Source organism: Haemorhous mexicanus, chromosome 6, assembly GCF_027477595.1.
Source record: "Haemorhous mexicanus isolate bHaeMex1 chromosome 6, bHaeMex1.pri, whole genome shotgun sequence".
Taxonomy (NCBI): domain Eukaryota; kingdom Metazoa; phylum Chordata; class Aves; order Passeriformes; family Fringillidae; genus Haemorhous; species Haemorhous mexicanus.
In genome coordinates, this window is record NC_082346.1 from 17,654,401 (window position 1) to 17,667,839 (window position 13,439).

At 50.6% G+C, this 13,439-nt stretch overlaps 1 protein-coding gene across 1 annotated transcript; it reads left to right on the top strand.

Annotated features, from left to right (window-relative positions):
- Window positions 1–4,571: 4,571 nt before the first annotated feature.
- CDKN1C (cyclin dependent kinase inhibitor 1C) lies at window positions 4,572–6,173 on the top strand. Its single transcript, XM_059849028.1, has 3 exons — window positions 4,572–5,155; window positions 5,245–5,371; window positions 5,503–6,173. The coding sequence occupies exons 1-2, from the start codon at window positions 4,705–4,707 to the stop codon at window positions 5,364–5,366; spliced, it is 573 nt and encodes a 190-aa protein (XP_059705011.1). The 5' UTR covers window positions 4,572–4,704; the 3' UTR covers window positions 5,367–5,371; window positions 5,503–6,173.
- The last annotated feature ends 7,266 nt before the right edge of the window (window positions 6,174–13,439 follow it).

The following is a 13,439-nucleotide window of genomic DNA, read 5'->3' on the forward strand; positions in this document are numbered from 1 at the left end:
ATGAAGAGCCAGATGGCGAGTGGAGTTCATCTAGTAAAACAACATGATGGCAAGAGCAAAAGAGGAGTGTGAAGAGAGAATGCAATGGCCCCTGGTGCACTGGCAGGTCCATCAATAGATTAGGCTAAATTCACTGCTACCTTTGTGCTACCCTAATGATGCACAGCAGCTGGACAGCAAAGCTGGCTCTTCTTTTAACAACCAAGAACAGAAGGCATAATAAAAAAAATAATTAAAGGAAATTAAATTAAATTAAGCAATTTTTTTTGTCTGAGATATTAGCTTATGCCTTTTTTTTTTTTTTTTTTTTGAGAACATGACAAAAAGCAACTCAAACTCAATTAAAGCTGCCAGAATTTTTCCAGGGCTCTGCTCAGATTTCCTTTACCCATTTTAACCCCTGTAATAGTGTAGTTTTGCCCAGCTATCAAATCTAATAATTTGACACTTTATGACCTTGTCAAGAAATGGAAAATTCTGAGTCTGTAACAGTTTGAATAATTTGAATTGTCACTTTGGTGGTAGAAAAGCTGCGATGAAGAGATTAAGCAGTCTGTCCTAACTTGAACCTTAATTGTAATCAGTTTGTTTAAGCAGGATTCCAAAGTACCAAGCAAAATTGCCACTGGTATAAATGCAAATTGCTTATGATCACATGCTTAATAAAAGAGACGTGCAAAGGAGATAAAGTACCAGTGTCTATTGGTCTATGCCTCTGCTAAAGCAATTATGGGATATAACACATTCTGAAATGAAGCAATCACATGTAGATCACACAACAACTGAAGAATCTTGAGTTAAACATTGCTGAGCATAGATGATAACCGTGTACTAAAGGAGAAGAGAGCAAAGCACAAACCTTACAGCCTCAGGGGCCCAACAACAGGTCTGCTTGTCTGGCAGCATGCTGAGGACGATCCCTGCTGGAGAAGTTCACTCCAAGACTTGCCAAAAGACAGAAGAGTGCTGCTCCATGGCACCACGTCATGGGGACTGTTTGCCTCTGTACATAAGCATCTCACTAAAACCTCTCTTCTGAATAAGTTAACCTGGAGTTGCACAACAGCCAGTCCCATCAGGATGACAGCACCGAGAATCTCTCTTTTGTTACCTCCATAACTTCTTATCAAATCTCCTTGGTTACTCCTTGCTCAGTTTACAGTGCAAGGACCTCTGTTCCCCTATCTGCCAAGCCATCAGAGTCAGCCCTGGCTCTGACAGTCAACCTGGACCCTTTCCAAACAGAAATAGTCAAATGCAATAAACCTCCTGCAATTGCAATCCTATTGCAATGATGCACAGGCCATAAAGGAGTTTGCTTTTCCCTCCCCTCACCCTCCAACAGGAATACACACTAGTTAAAATCATTATTTTTCCTGACATAAGCAGATATGACTTGGATATTTTGAGCAAAAACGTTTCATTCTCATGGGGCATTGTTCTAACCATAGCAGTAATTACTCTGCTCAGTGTTCTGGAGCAGGAATTTCTAAAGAAGCTAATAGGCTTGGTGGTAGGAGCTCTTAGGTAAGATTTTGTGGCTCATGGTAGGCAAACTGCTGGTTTAGAGGCTCATAACCTACCCCTCTGGCCTGAGAGTTCACAGATCCACTAAATTAAAAACATCTCTCTGTGCATACAGTACTTCCTCCTCTAATGGGCTGGATGCTCTCTATCTCCACACAAAAAAGAAAACCAAACAGTGCTAGAACTTGTGAGCAGAAAGCGGCCAGGACTGTCACCACCACCTTAAAACCTAAATGTATAGTGGGACAAAAAAATCGAGTCAAAAGCATTAAGGGAGCATTAACACTGAGGAAGCTGAACTAAAAAAAACCAGGGGTGGTAATCTCAAACCTGAGCTGCTTTACCTCCCAGGTGAGCTGGAAGGTGAAGTGGCCTCACACAAGGCAACTCCTGAACGCTGAAACCGTCGTTCCTTGCCTCCCTCAAGCACTGCGTAAATATTGGCTAACCTCCGGGAAGGGTTTGGAAGGACAACGACGTGGATTTTGCAGAGGGCGCACCCACACCTTGCAAATAGCAGGGGATCTTGCTGGTGCAGCTTTCATGGCAGGAATGTCTAAAATCGAGGAGGCAGAACACAGGAAGGGCGGTCGCTGGCCTTGCTGGCACAGGGGGAGGAAGGCAGGAGGCTTGTGAGGACTCCTCACAAAGAGCTCCTGTCTGCAGGGACCTGGCCATTGCCTTTGGCTCGAGTCTTGGATAGAGGGCACTTTTCCAGCAGGTTTCTTGAGGACCTCAAATTATTTTTTGCACAGCACATTTATTCCTAGAACCACCCCAGCCTATATCCCAAGAGATGCATTTGATGGCTGCTGAGAGAAATCCCCAGGTAACACCATACCATGTTCTCCAACCATCCCAGTTTGTGAGAACCACACGTCCTCTCCTGGCTGAACCTGTGCCTAAATGATGTGCACCTCCTGCTTTTTAAAATGGTGTGCTCTTAGTGATGAGGAACTTTTCATGACCTGCTTCCTAAATTATAACCTCGGGGCCAAGAGACCTCCATATGGCCATCTTCAAGGGCCATTTTGGGACAGAAAGGACAGTGGGGTAATAGTCACCTAAAGCAGCCACATGGGTAGGTTGTCCAGCTCACCTGGGAAACTGAGAATGGCTGTTAAGAACAAGCATCTCATCTGAACAAGCATCTTTAAAAGAAAAAGTCCTCACATTTCTTAAAACATCAGTGCTATCACCATTAGGGAAATGAAAGTGGTCTGTCTGTACTGCTGGTCAGCAAAATCTTCCACCAGGTGTGACTCCATGCCAGCCCAGGAAACAAGTGGGGATCTGCACCCTGAAGGCACTTGCTGCATCTTCTTCTCTCCATCACCAAGCTACAGATGCTCCCCATCGAACAGCCCACCTGACCTCACAAACATCAGGAAATGACTTCAGGAGATCAAACCTGTCATGGCATCTCACTGCTCAGCAGTCTGAGCATGGATAGATCCTTCCTGTGCAGTGAGCCAGGCTCCAACATTCTCTCTGCCAGCAGCAGCCAACCCTAGGTGCATGGGTCCAAACCCACAGGCAGTGCTGGTACCTCCTGAGCTGGGCAGACTTTGGAAGCACCACTGAAGGTGCAGCACCTGGGAGGTGACAAGGGCTGTCCCAGCTGCCACAAGCTCCTCACTGTCATGGCAAGTGCGGGAGTGAGGGTCCCCAGCAGTGCTGGAGGGCTGCTCTGTCACAGAGGTGGGATAAATGTGGAAACACCATGGACTTACTTTGGTGCACCTGGCAAGGCCTTTCTAGGGATGCAAAGACAAATGCCTCTCCTCTTGAAGCAGATTTACCTGTGGGCACCATTGCCCTAAGGGGGCCAAAGCTGCAACTCCTCCAGCCCTGCAGCAAGCAGGCATCTGGGGCAGTCTCTGCAGAGCCAGCACATCCTAGGAATTAATATTAATTTTATTCCCTCTAGGAAATAAAACCATCCAGGTTGTCTTTGCTCAAGGGTTTGAACTTCCCAAAGGCAAGAGCCATAGGGACTTGAGTGAGGGGGTCCCCAAACACACTGCTGGAAGAGGTTCTTCTTTCCCCTTGTTGTCTGCAGATGAAAAAATCATTGCCACGATGACCCTCTGAGACGCGCATCAACACTGTGATGATGTTCTGGGACCAATTTTAGCACGGTGTCAATTATGCTCCCCCTTCTTTTCCTTTCATACTCCTCCATCCCAAAACAACAAAAGGCAATGATTGCAGTGACCTGCAGAAAATGTAAAGCACAAGCCAGCTGATCCCTAGCAACACAATAGCAAGATTAGTTCATCTGCAGTGAACAAACACGTATTATGTGGGTTTTAAAGTCAGGAGAGGAAAATGCTGTGGTTTTCATGTACTTCTATTCACTAAGGCTGCAAGTTATTACTTCCATGCAGCTGAGAAGCCCTATTTTTAAAAATAGCCTTCAGCTTGTTTTGAAATCTGCAAGCATCTCGCTTTGTTTTTCAGCAGTGTAATAAAAGTCTCCGAGCCAGAAACGATCCCGTTTTCCTCCACACGCATCACCTCCCCCGCCCCAAGCCCCCGCGCTCCACGGATGCTGAAAAAACTGGCGACACTCCTCGAGGAGGAAAAGTAAAAAAATCTCAACCAAAATAATAGTAAAAAATAATAGTAAAAACAATCCCACACGCACCCTTCACGCGGAAAAGGCAACACGGAGCGGGGCAGAAAAAACAACCCCGAAAGTCGCCGGCTTGGAAGCGGCGGCAGAGCTGCGGCCGGCGGCAGACAAAGGGAGCGGGGGCCGGCAGCGGGCGGGGAGCGCGGCAGCCGCCCTCCGGGGCTGGGCTAGCGCCGGGGCCGCCCCCCCCGGTCCGCGGCGGGGCCGGGCCGGGCCAGTGCGGGCCAATGCGGCCGGCGGCGGCGCGGCGGTGCCGGGCGCAGCCAATGGAGGGCGGGGGCAGGAGCGCTGCCGCCGGGGGCCGGGGGGCGGCGGGAGGGGCCCCCGCCAATCGCGGCGGGCCGGCGGCAGGGAAACACTATTATGCTAATGGTGTTTTGCTCGCACTCGCGGGGAGCGGGGTTTAAAAGGCAGCGGCCGGGGGCAGGGGTTCAAAGGCGGGAGGCAGGGCCGGTCTGAGCGCGAGGGAGCGAGTGGACGGGACAGGACGGGAGGAGAGGAGCGGCGGGGGGCATCCACGCCTTCCCGGCCCGGCGGCGATGTCCAACGTGCACCTCTCCGGCACCGCCGCCCTGGAGCGCCTCTCGGCCCGGCGAGCCCTGGTCGGGCACGGCCGCAGCCCCGTCTGCAGGAGCCTTTTCGGGCCGGTGGACCACGAGGAGCTGGGCCGGGAGCTGCGGGAGCGCCTCCGGGAGATGGGGGAGGACGACCAGCGGCGCTGGGACTACAACTTCCAAACCGACACGCCGCTGCCGGGGCCCGGCCGCCTGCGCTGGGAGGAGGTGGAGGCCGGCGCCGTGCCCGCTTTCTACCGGGAGACTCTACAGGTGGGACGGTGCCGCGTCCCCCTCGTCCGGGCGCCCCCTTCCCCGCCGCCGCCGCCCGCCGCCGGCAAGGGGCCCGGGGGGCGCCTGAGCCGGGAGAACCGCGCAGCGCCCCGCCGCCGCGGCATGCGGCTCCGCCGGAGGGGCCCGACCGCCCGCATCACAGGTGCGTGGGGAGCCGGGGAGCGCGGGGGACGGGGGGCGTCCCGCCGCAGTGGCTGACGGACCCCTCTTTCCTCTCCGTCCCCCATCCAGATTTCTTCGCGAGGAGAAAAAGGCCGGCGGAACCCAAGGTGGCGGCGGAGCGCCCCAGCGGCTGCCCGCCGCCCCCCGCCGCCGTGCCGGCTGAGCAGACTCCCCGCAAGCGGCTCCGGTGAGCCAGGTAAGACGTGCCCCGGGAGCGGGCGAGGCTGTCCGGGCGGTTTCTGCTGCGCTCTCCTCTTACTTCCTATACCACAACCAATTATTTTTCCCCTGCTTATTCCCCCCCCCCTCTTTTTTGTTCTTCTCCAGACTTTTGCACTACTGCACCCACGGGAGAGGCGCGCCGCCACGGGAGGCGCGACGCCCCGGAGGCGCGGGGGGCCGGGGCGGGCTGCGCGGCGAGCCGGGACCCCCCCGCGCCCGCCCGGCCCAGCAGCGGGAGCCGGAGCGGAGCCGCAGCGCCGGCCGCGCACGGAGCAGTGTTATCGTACAACAGTGCAATGTATGACGTTCTGTATAGAAATGTATTATGCCTAATGTGAGTACACTGGCCAGAAGTGTAAAGCTTTAAAAGTCATTTATAAGAAATGTTTAATCTCTGCTGAGCTCTCAGTGCAAAAAAAGGAAAAATTAAAAAAACAAGTGTATATTTGTACAAAACTTTTTTTAAGAGTTATACTAACTTATATTTTCTATTTATGTCAGAAACGTGGATAACTTTGACATCCAATAGTCTTTTTTTTTTTCTTTTGGTTAAGCCAAAGGGCACTATATTTGCTTTTGTTATTCACAAAATGTAAATTTATTTTTATAGTGGAAATTTTTTTGTTTTTGCATTCACAAGATGTAGCTATGAATCAAAATATTTTTTAGACTTTACTTGAAGACAAATCTGTTTCAATGGATCCTGAGCCGGTCTGTACCACTGCCATTGCAAATAATGCCACAACTTCAATAAAAAAAAATTAAATAAAAGGAAACGGCCGCAAGCCTGTTTGGTGTGTGCTGGAGGGGAAGTCCGGGGGGAGGGGGGGTGGCAGAGACAGCCCGGGCGGCTTGGGCGGGGGAGCCCGGCCCCGTCTGAGTCTCTCGGTGAGGGGGTCCTCCCTCGCCGCGGGGCCCGGGTACCCCCGGAGCGCGCCCCCGCCGCGGGGAGCGCGCCTCCCCCCCGGCGCCCCGCCGCGGAAAGCGGGCGTGCGGTCCGGAGGGGAACGGAGGGCTTCTCCCTTAAAAACAAGTTCAAACTCCTAAGTACTGCCGGAGTTAACCAAGCGTGAGGGGAGCACACGCCCTTCATCGCACCCTGCCTTCGCCTTTCGGCACGCTGTAATGGTTACTTTTAACAGTTCACCCTTTCTTCCCGAGGCTGTGTCTGCCCCCCTGGAGGAGCCCGGCTGGCCCGGGGCCGCCCCGCCTCCCCACATCGTGGCTGTGGCCGCTGCCTGCCTCTGTTGGGGACAGCCTCGGGCGGTGACTGGTGCGTGCGGGCCGTGGCCCCCGGCGGGCTCAGCACGGGAGGGACGCCCCTGTCGAGGCTGTGCAAACCTTCCCCCCTCCCCCTCTTTCGGCCGCGGGCCCTCACTCCCCGGCCCGGAGCCCAGAGCCCTGGCTACTGCATGGAAGCACTTCCTGGTACCTCTTGCCCAGCAATGATTTACAGGACAAACACACAACAGTTCTGGGAAAGGCGGCAGTTTCAGCTCGCCCTAAAAGACGTAAAAAGCAAAACAACGCTCACACGAAATAAACCCTCCCAGCCAGCATTTTGACAGTGCTTTGGTGACAGTGCCGTCACAGCCACGCAGCAGCAGCACTTTGCGGCATCACGGCGTCTCGGTGACCTGAGGGCAGGTTAAAGCCGCGGCATCCTCAGGCAGCCCCGTGGGGTCGGGGCGCACGCCCTGCTCTGAATCCCAGCCCCGCGCTGCCCGGGAAAGGGGGACAGAACGGTCTGGTGCTGGCTGCAGGTGGTGCAGGATTGGGATGCTGGAGAGTACAGATGGGGAGGAGGACCAGGACGTGGGGACTGACTGGACTGATTTATGCCTTTCCGATTCCACTCCCCAACTTGGCACCTCTGAAATGCTGCACACACCCCCGCGCTGGATCCAGCAGCTGGGGCGGACCGAGAGGGCGTCACTCCCTGGCTTTCTAATCTCAGTATGATACACTTCCACGGAGGGAGCTGAGAGAATGAGGTTCAGGGTGAATAAGGCTCAAGGTTTACCCACATCGTCTTCCCCCGTCACAGCGCTCCTCTCTGCCCCCCTCTTTCCCCCCAACCTCTCCCCCCGCTGTCACGGCCGCCAAACGCTCCTGGCTGTAAAAGTAACATTGATTACCTCCAGCTCCATGATCGCTTAATCAGAACGGGATTATTTTACACGCCCGCATCAGTGGCCGCTGACTCAATACGATTTTCCCCCCCTTTGAAAAGAAAAATAGCTTTTCCCTTTCCTTATGAAAGCCAACAATACCCGGAGTGAGGCAGCTGGATCCTCCAGGATTTATGGGCTTTTCTCTCGCTTTCATGAAAGCAGGTGCCTTTGGGACCTCCATTGTCCCAGCCCGCAACTAATAATAGGACTTTTTGCAATGAAAGATCCCTGCTCCGAGCTCCCAAATACCTCGGCCGGAGGAGGCACGAGGTGTGCCCAGCCTGGCTCAGGAGGAAAGCTCTCACCGCGGGGACAGTTTAGGCACGGGGCTCTAAAGCAAATAACTCCAGCCCATGGGCACTGCCCGAGCGGAGCCGTCGGCTTTGCAGCCCGCAGCAGTGAGGGCCCCATCCCGCGGCTGTTCCCCGGAGGGCCGGGGGTGCGGGAAGGTGTGCGGCGCCCCCGCGCCCTGCCCCACCCAGCCGGCCGGCCCTCCTCGCCCCGGCACAAAGCACACTGCCCCTATTCTTTCGGCCTTTGTAGCCATATGGCAAATCCATGTAGACACAGCCAACATCCATTTATTCAGGCACATAATGTCCCGCAACAGGGAACAATTGGAACTTTGTTTGCTTCTATTATTGATGCGAATGGGCGACAGAGAGAGAGAGAGAGAAAAAAAAATCATTTAACTATAAGAGATATCCAGCTAATTATGAACCATATGTGCCTATAGTTTCAAAGCAATCCAATGAAGTTCATTTTAAATCTAGACTACTTTATTAGTACGGAAGACAGATGTCTCAACAGTACATGCATCAGGGGAAACCATGTAAAGAAGTTCTTGAAATATTTAACTAGGACTCATTCATTGTCAGAGGGGCTTTAAAGTGCCCTTTATCATGAGAATGCATAGGCAGAAGCGGAGGGAGGCTGCTGGTTGTTACCGCCAACCCACTTACCCCTTAGCGCTAAATCCCAAATTCCACTTTGGATTTGACAACAGGAATATTTTTGGAAAGGATTCAAAATATCAGGGGTCTTGAAGGACCAAGCTTGCTGCTCATTACAGCTACAAAAATCAGGTCATTATTTGAGCTGCCTTAATCCCAGACTGAAACCAGCTACGCAATTAGAGGAATAATCTACTCCAAAATCACCACCGTTCCCTCTCCCAAGGAGCAGAGCCGTGCATTTGGAGCACGGCTACTACAGCTCCTCCCCTGCCCCAAGAGACACCAAGACAGGAGCCTTAACAATACTGGCCCTCCAGAAATTTTACATACAGGCATCTCTCAATGTGAATCCGTGGTGGGCACCTAAAGGAAAAGGGTGCTGAAGGAAGACTGGAAGGGAAGCTTGGTGGTGGGAGCAAGTTTCTCAGATTTTTTTTTTTTTTTTTTTTTTGGGAATGCAATTATCAGCAAACAATCTTGGCAAAAAGGTATCTTTATGAGCTCAGCAACATCTACCAGTAATTAAGCCACTTCAGTTAGATGAATGCAACATATGGTTGACACTGGGAATCATTCTCCTTCCTAGCCACAACTTTTCTTTCTGGGCCAAAACTTGTTCTATTATCCCTTAAAATAAACAAAACGCTGCTTTCCACTTCTTCAGCAAATATTTGTTGCTAATGAGCAGGAGGCATATGTAACAGGGTGGGGGGGAAAACCCATCATTTTAAAAGAATAATTTCTTATGTTTTGATACAGAAATAAAAAATTCATTTGCAATGAGTTGTGATTGCTTGGTAGCACGGCTGCACAGGGAGATTCATGTGAAGGATCCACAAAGAGAGATGTAAAATGGATTGACAATTTTAAAGCAAAGAAATAGATATGAAGAGTAGTAGCATACACACACACATGTATATTTTTATTTATATATATATATACACTCACATATATACACAAGAAGTAACTAACCAGGGAGTTACTGGTTTACTGATAAAATAATTCATCAGGGAACAGGGGATTTTTTAAGTCACACCGTCACCTATTGCTACAGCATAAAATTAAAATGGTTTTCCAATGTCTTCCCCTCCTGTACCTGCTCAGAAATGCTACTCTTGACAATTATTTTTGGAACAGGGTAAGCCAAAACACAAACCAAAAGCCTTTACTTAAGATAAAAGGGTGAGATTATATCTGACTGTCAGAGGATGGAGAAGAATCAAGTGTCTTCTCCCCATTCACACAGTATCTAACACTGAACACCACACAATTCCCAAATTTCCAATGGAAAGTTCTTCATGTTTTGCTTTATTTGGTTGTTTTTTAAACCAAGGGGATTTTCAGCCATGTGTTTCCAAGAAACCTTGATTAGAACAGTTTTTTGGGGAAGAAGAGCGAATGAAAGATGCCAGAACACTTCGATGAGCTGTATAGGACATCAAAGCTCTGAAACAGGCCCTGCTGAGACAAAAAAAGAACTCAAACTCTTTTAAGAGAAGAACAGAACAAACGAAATTTCGGACCCACTTTCTGAAATCCACATCACCAAGCCTCTGCTCCAGGAAAACCAGTGGTCCCACATCTACACCTGTGGTGTCACATGGGACCCAGTCTACAGGATGGGGATGCAGGGAAAGGGAACCTGAGGATGAGGAGGCAGTGCCAGCAAACACCTGGGATGGGGATACAAGGCATGGGTGGAGCAGCACCATTGCTGGGGTACACACTGGCAGAGGTTGGGAGAGAACACAAAATTCCACTGGTGTGCACCACGGGAGGGAGAGAAGGGAACAGGCCACAACACTTATACCCTGTACATTCCTCAAGAGGCTGCCTGGCCCCAGCACATCTCTGCTGTCAGCAAACAACCATGAAACTCATCCAGTAGCATCCTATCCCTGCCCTCAACTCGTTTACGGATGGGTACTAACAATAGTCTCCTCTTTTCTATCCCTGTGTCCCAGGTAAGTGTGGCAGCTAAAATTGCTCCAGACCTGCTGAGGAGTCAGTAGGTTTCATTCACATCATCAAGGACTACTCACTGTCCCCTACCAGATTTGCTTTAGCCTGCCTGATACTCTCTGTCACACACATTACACCTGTATTACACAGAGAAGGATGACTGGGGGAAAAACCCTCAAGCTCTTGAGGTGCCCAAGCTGTCTGTACAATTTCAGCCCAGACCTTTTGCTCCCAGTGCATTTTCACAGCCATACACACCATTTCTTCCCCCAGGACACACAGTACCCAATTCACCCAGTGCTTTACCTTACAGAATGAATCAGAGCCACGCAGCAAAGCTGAAACTTCTGGAAAAACTCCTTCCAGAGAAAGCAAAGCAAGGGTCTAAATGTTGCTTTCATGTGTAATCCAGTGCCAACACTTGAACACAGGCTTTTATTCTTCAGAGCACAGTTGGCTCCTCCTGACCCATTCCTGCAACAGAGGCTTTGTGCAGTTCAGGGCCAGGTGCTTCAAGTTTTCCTAAGCAGCCACTAATTGTGCCCAGGTTTGTTGGGCAGCTGATACGAGCTGCTGGGCTCTGACCTGTGAGAGTGCTGAGCATCCACAGCTGCAGCCAGGGTCACAGTGCCTGGCTCTGCATGCGGTTTTGGCCAGACGAAGCTCATGGTTTGAAAAGGAACAGCCATGGGGTACTTTGGACCAGCACTCCAAATTAATTATTAGCTCTCATCTCTTTTTATTTGTCTCCCCATCATTAAACAGGGATAATAACACTCATCACTTATATTCTGATCCATTAATGTTTGGAAAGTGCTGGGTTACTACCGTGAGCAGCACTGTATAAATCTGGTAGGGACATTAATAATGTCTTTGAGCAGGGTTTGAATAGTGCCCAGTTAATAAGACGTAGCACCGTCCATTGAACGTTGAGAAAAACAAAATTGAGCAACTGCTCATTAAAGCGAGCACCGTTCTCTCTGTGCACTCAATGCGATCATTTAATTAAAAGATTTTATCTTCATGCACAGACACAAGGGGGCAGAGCCAAGGCCACGTCTTCCCTCATCCTCGCCTGCTCCATCACATCAATCACACCACACTATTTCTTGGATGTAACCTACAATAAGAACCTAAAAAACACTCAATATTTTTTTTCCAAGCCCCTGCACTAACAGAAATCACTGCCTGAGCTTTGAGAAGTCTTTTCATTTGGCCACATCTTTTTTTCCCTGCTTGTCACCTCTCAGTCCTACCCTCACCCTGATGACCACTTGCTGGACTCCTGCAGCTGCAGCCACTCGGCCCCAGCCTGTGCTCTCCAACGTCCTCGACACCACAGCAAGCCTAGGAAATCACCTCTGTGCCTGGCTGTGAGGTGGGGGGAAGGAGGAGAGTTTTTCAGAGCAGGAGGATGCTTTGTTTGGGGCTGGTTTTGAGTGGTACTGGATTAGAGGAACATGAGCACACAGCTCCTCTTGCACGCTGTTCTCTGCAGGGGCTGGGGGCAATAAATGTGCAAACCAGCCACCTCAAAAACCAACAAATGAAACCAAGAACACCTTTCCCCAAGAATACATCCCAACCACGGCATGTGTTTCCACATGAAAGTTCTGAGGGAAAGTCCCTGTTTGGGTCATATCAAGCAGCCTTAGACTTAGTGGGGACTGAGGTTTGGAGCAATTTATTCTGGAAAACAATGAGCACGAATTGAGTTGTTTTCATCCATTTGGTAATTGGTTTAGCAAAGCAAGCTTTTCTTAGGACCTTCAGTCAAGATGTTTTCAAACATGAGTCGTGTTAACATCACTTCAGTTTTGCCAGTGCAGCACAGCATTCCATCTGCTAACTGGTGAACCCAAAAGCTTTGGATTTTTTGTTTGTTTTTAGTTTTGTTTTTTGCTCACCCAGATGAGTGAGCAGGACTGGGAATACTGCCCCCCGGTTCTCTATTTTATTCTGCACATCAGGAAGCAAAACCTGTTTCTTTTTCCTGCTGACTGAGGGACTCCAGACACATATCCCTTCAAAGGAGGAAGCCCAACTTTTACACCAAGAGCAAACTTTCAGGAGCTGCTATGACCATGCTTTTCTGGTTGGAGAGCTGTAGGAGAGGATGCAGTGGTACCCACAGCTCTGCCTTCCTGGCCTCTCACCCCTCCTCTCCAAAGCATTCGGGGTGCCCACAGCACCCTTGCAGCACGAGGGAGGAACCCAGGGAATGCAGCTGGGGAGCACACATTTAATTGGAATCGAGATGGCAAAAGGCACCTGCCTGATGCAAAATCTGCTCCCCGAATGTGCCAAATTGCACATTCCCCCTCCAGCGCCCAGACCATGAGCGGTGGGGCAGGGCAGGGGGAGAGGGGACACCCGCAGCTTTGTCCCCGCACAGCACAACTGCTGCGCTGGGCGCTGCCCGGAGAAAGGGCAGGCACAGCCTTTCTGCTGCGTAAATAAAATAAAAGCAGCCGTCCGTGTTTGCTCTCGGCTGTGCAGCACAGCCCCGAGCAGCAGCAGTCACCTCTGCGGGGGGATACAACAGGAGATTTGGGGATCATTTCCATAACAATCGCTGTTAGCAAACACCCATAAAACACAGCGGGCAAAGACACCTTAGCAGAAGGAGTTAGCTGCAAATTAAAAGACGGGCTTGTTGGTTTGGCTTTTGTGCCTGTCTGCAGGATTTCGAGGACTCGAAATGGTCTCTTGAAAATATTCTCTCTAACCACACTAGATTAAAAATAATAATCCCAATTGCATTTAACAGCTGTTAACAAGCAGAGAGAAAACAGAGAATTTAGATATAAAGCCTGATCAAAGTTCGCTGAACTATTCTATCAGACGAAGGACGGCGGGGAGCCGGGGTGGAGGAGGAGGAAAAGGAAGAGAATAAAACTTCCCCAATTATCATATTTCCCTGAAATTCAGCTATGCAGAACCGGAATAA

Bases quoted from the DNA above. Each gene is read 5' to 3' on its own strand.
- CDKN1C (XM_059849028.1), top strand. From the start codon at position 4,705: ATGTCCAACGTGCACCTCTCCGGCACCGCCGCCCTGGAGCGCCTCTCG. The intron at 5,156-5,244 runs GTGCGTGGGGAG...TCCCCCATCCAG, and splicing joins CCCGACCGCCCGCATCACAG to ATTTCTTCGCGAGGAGAAAA.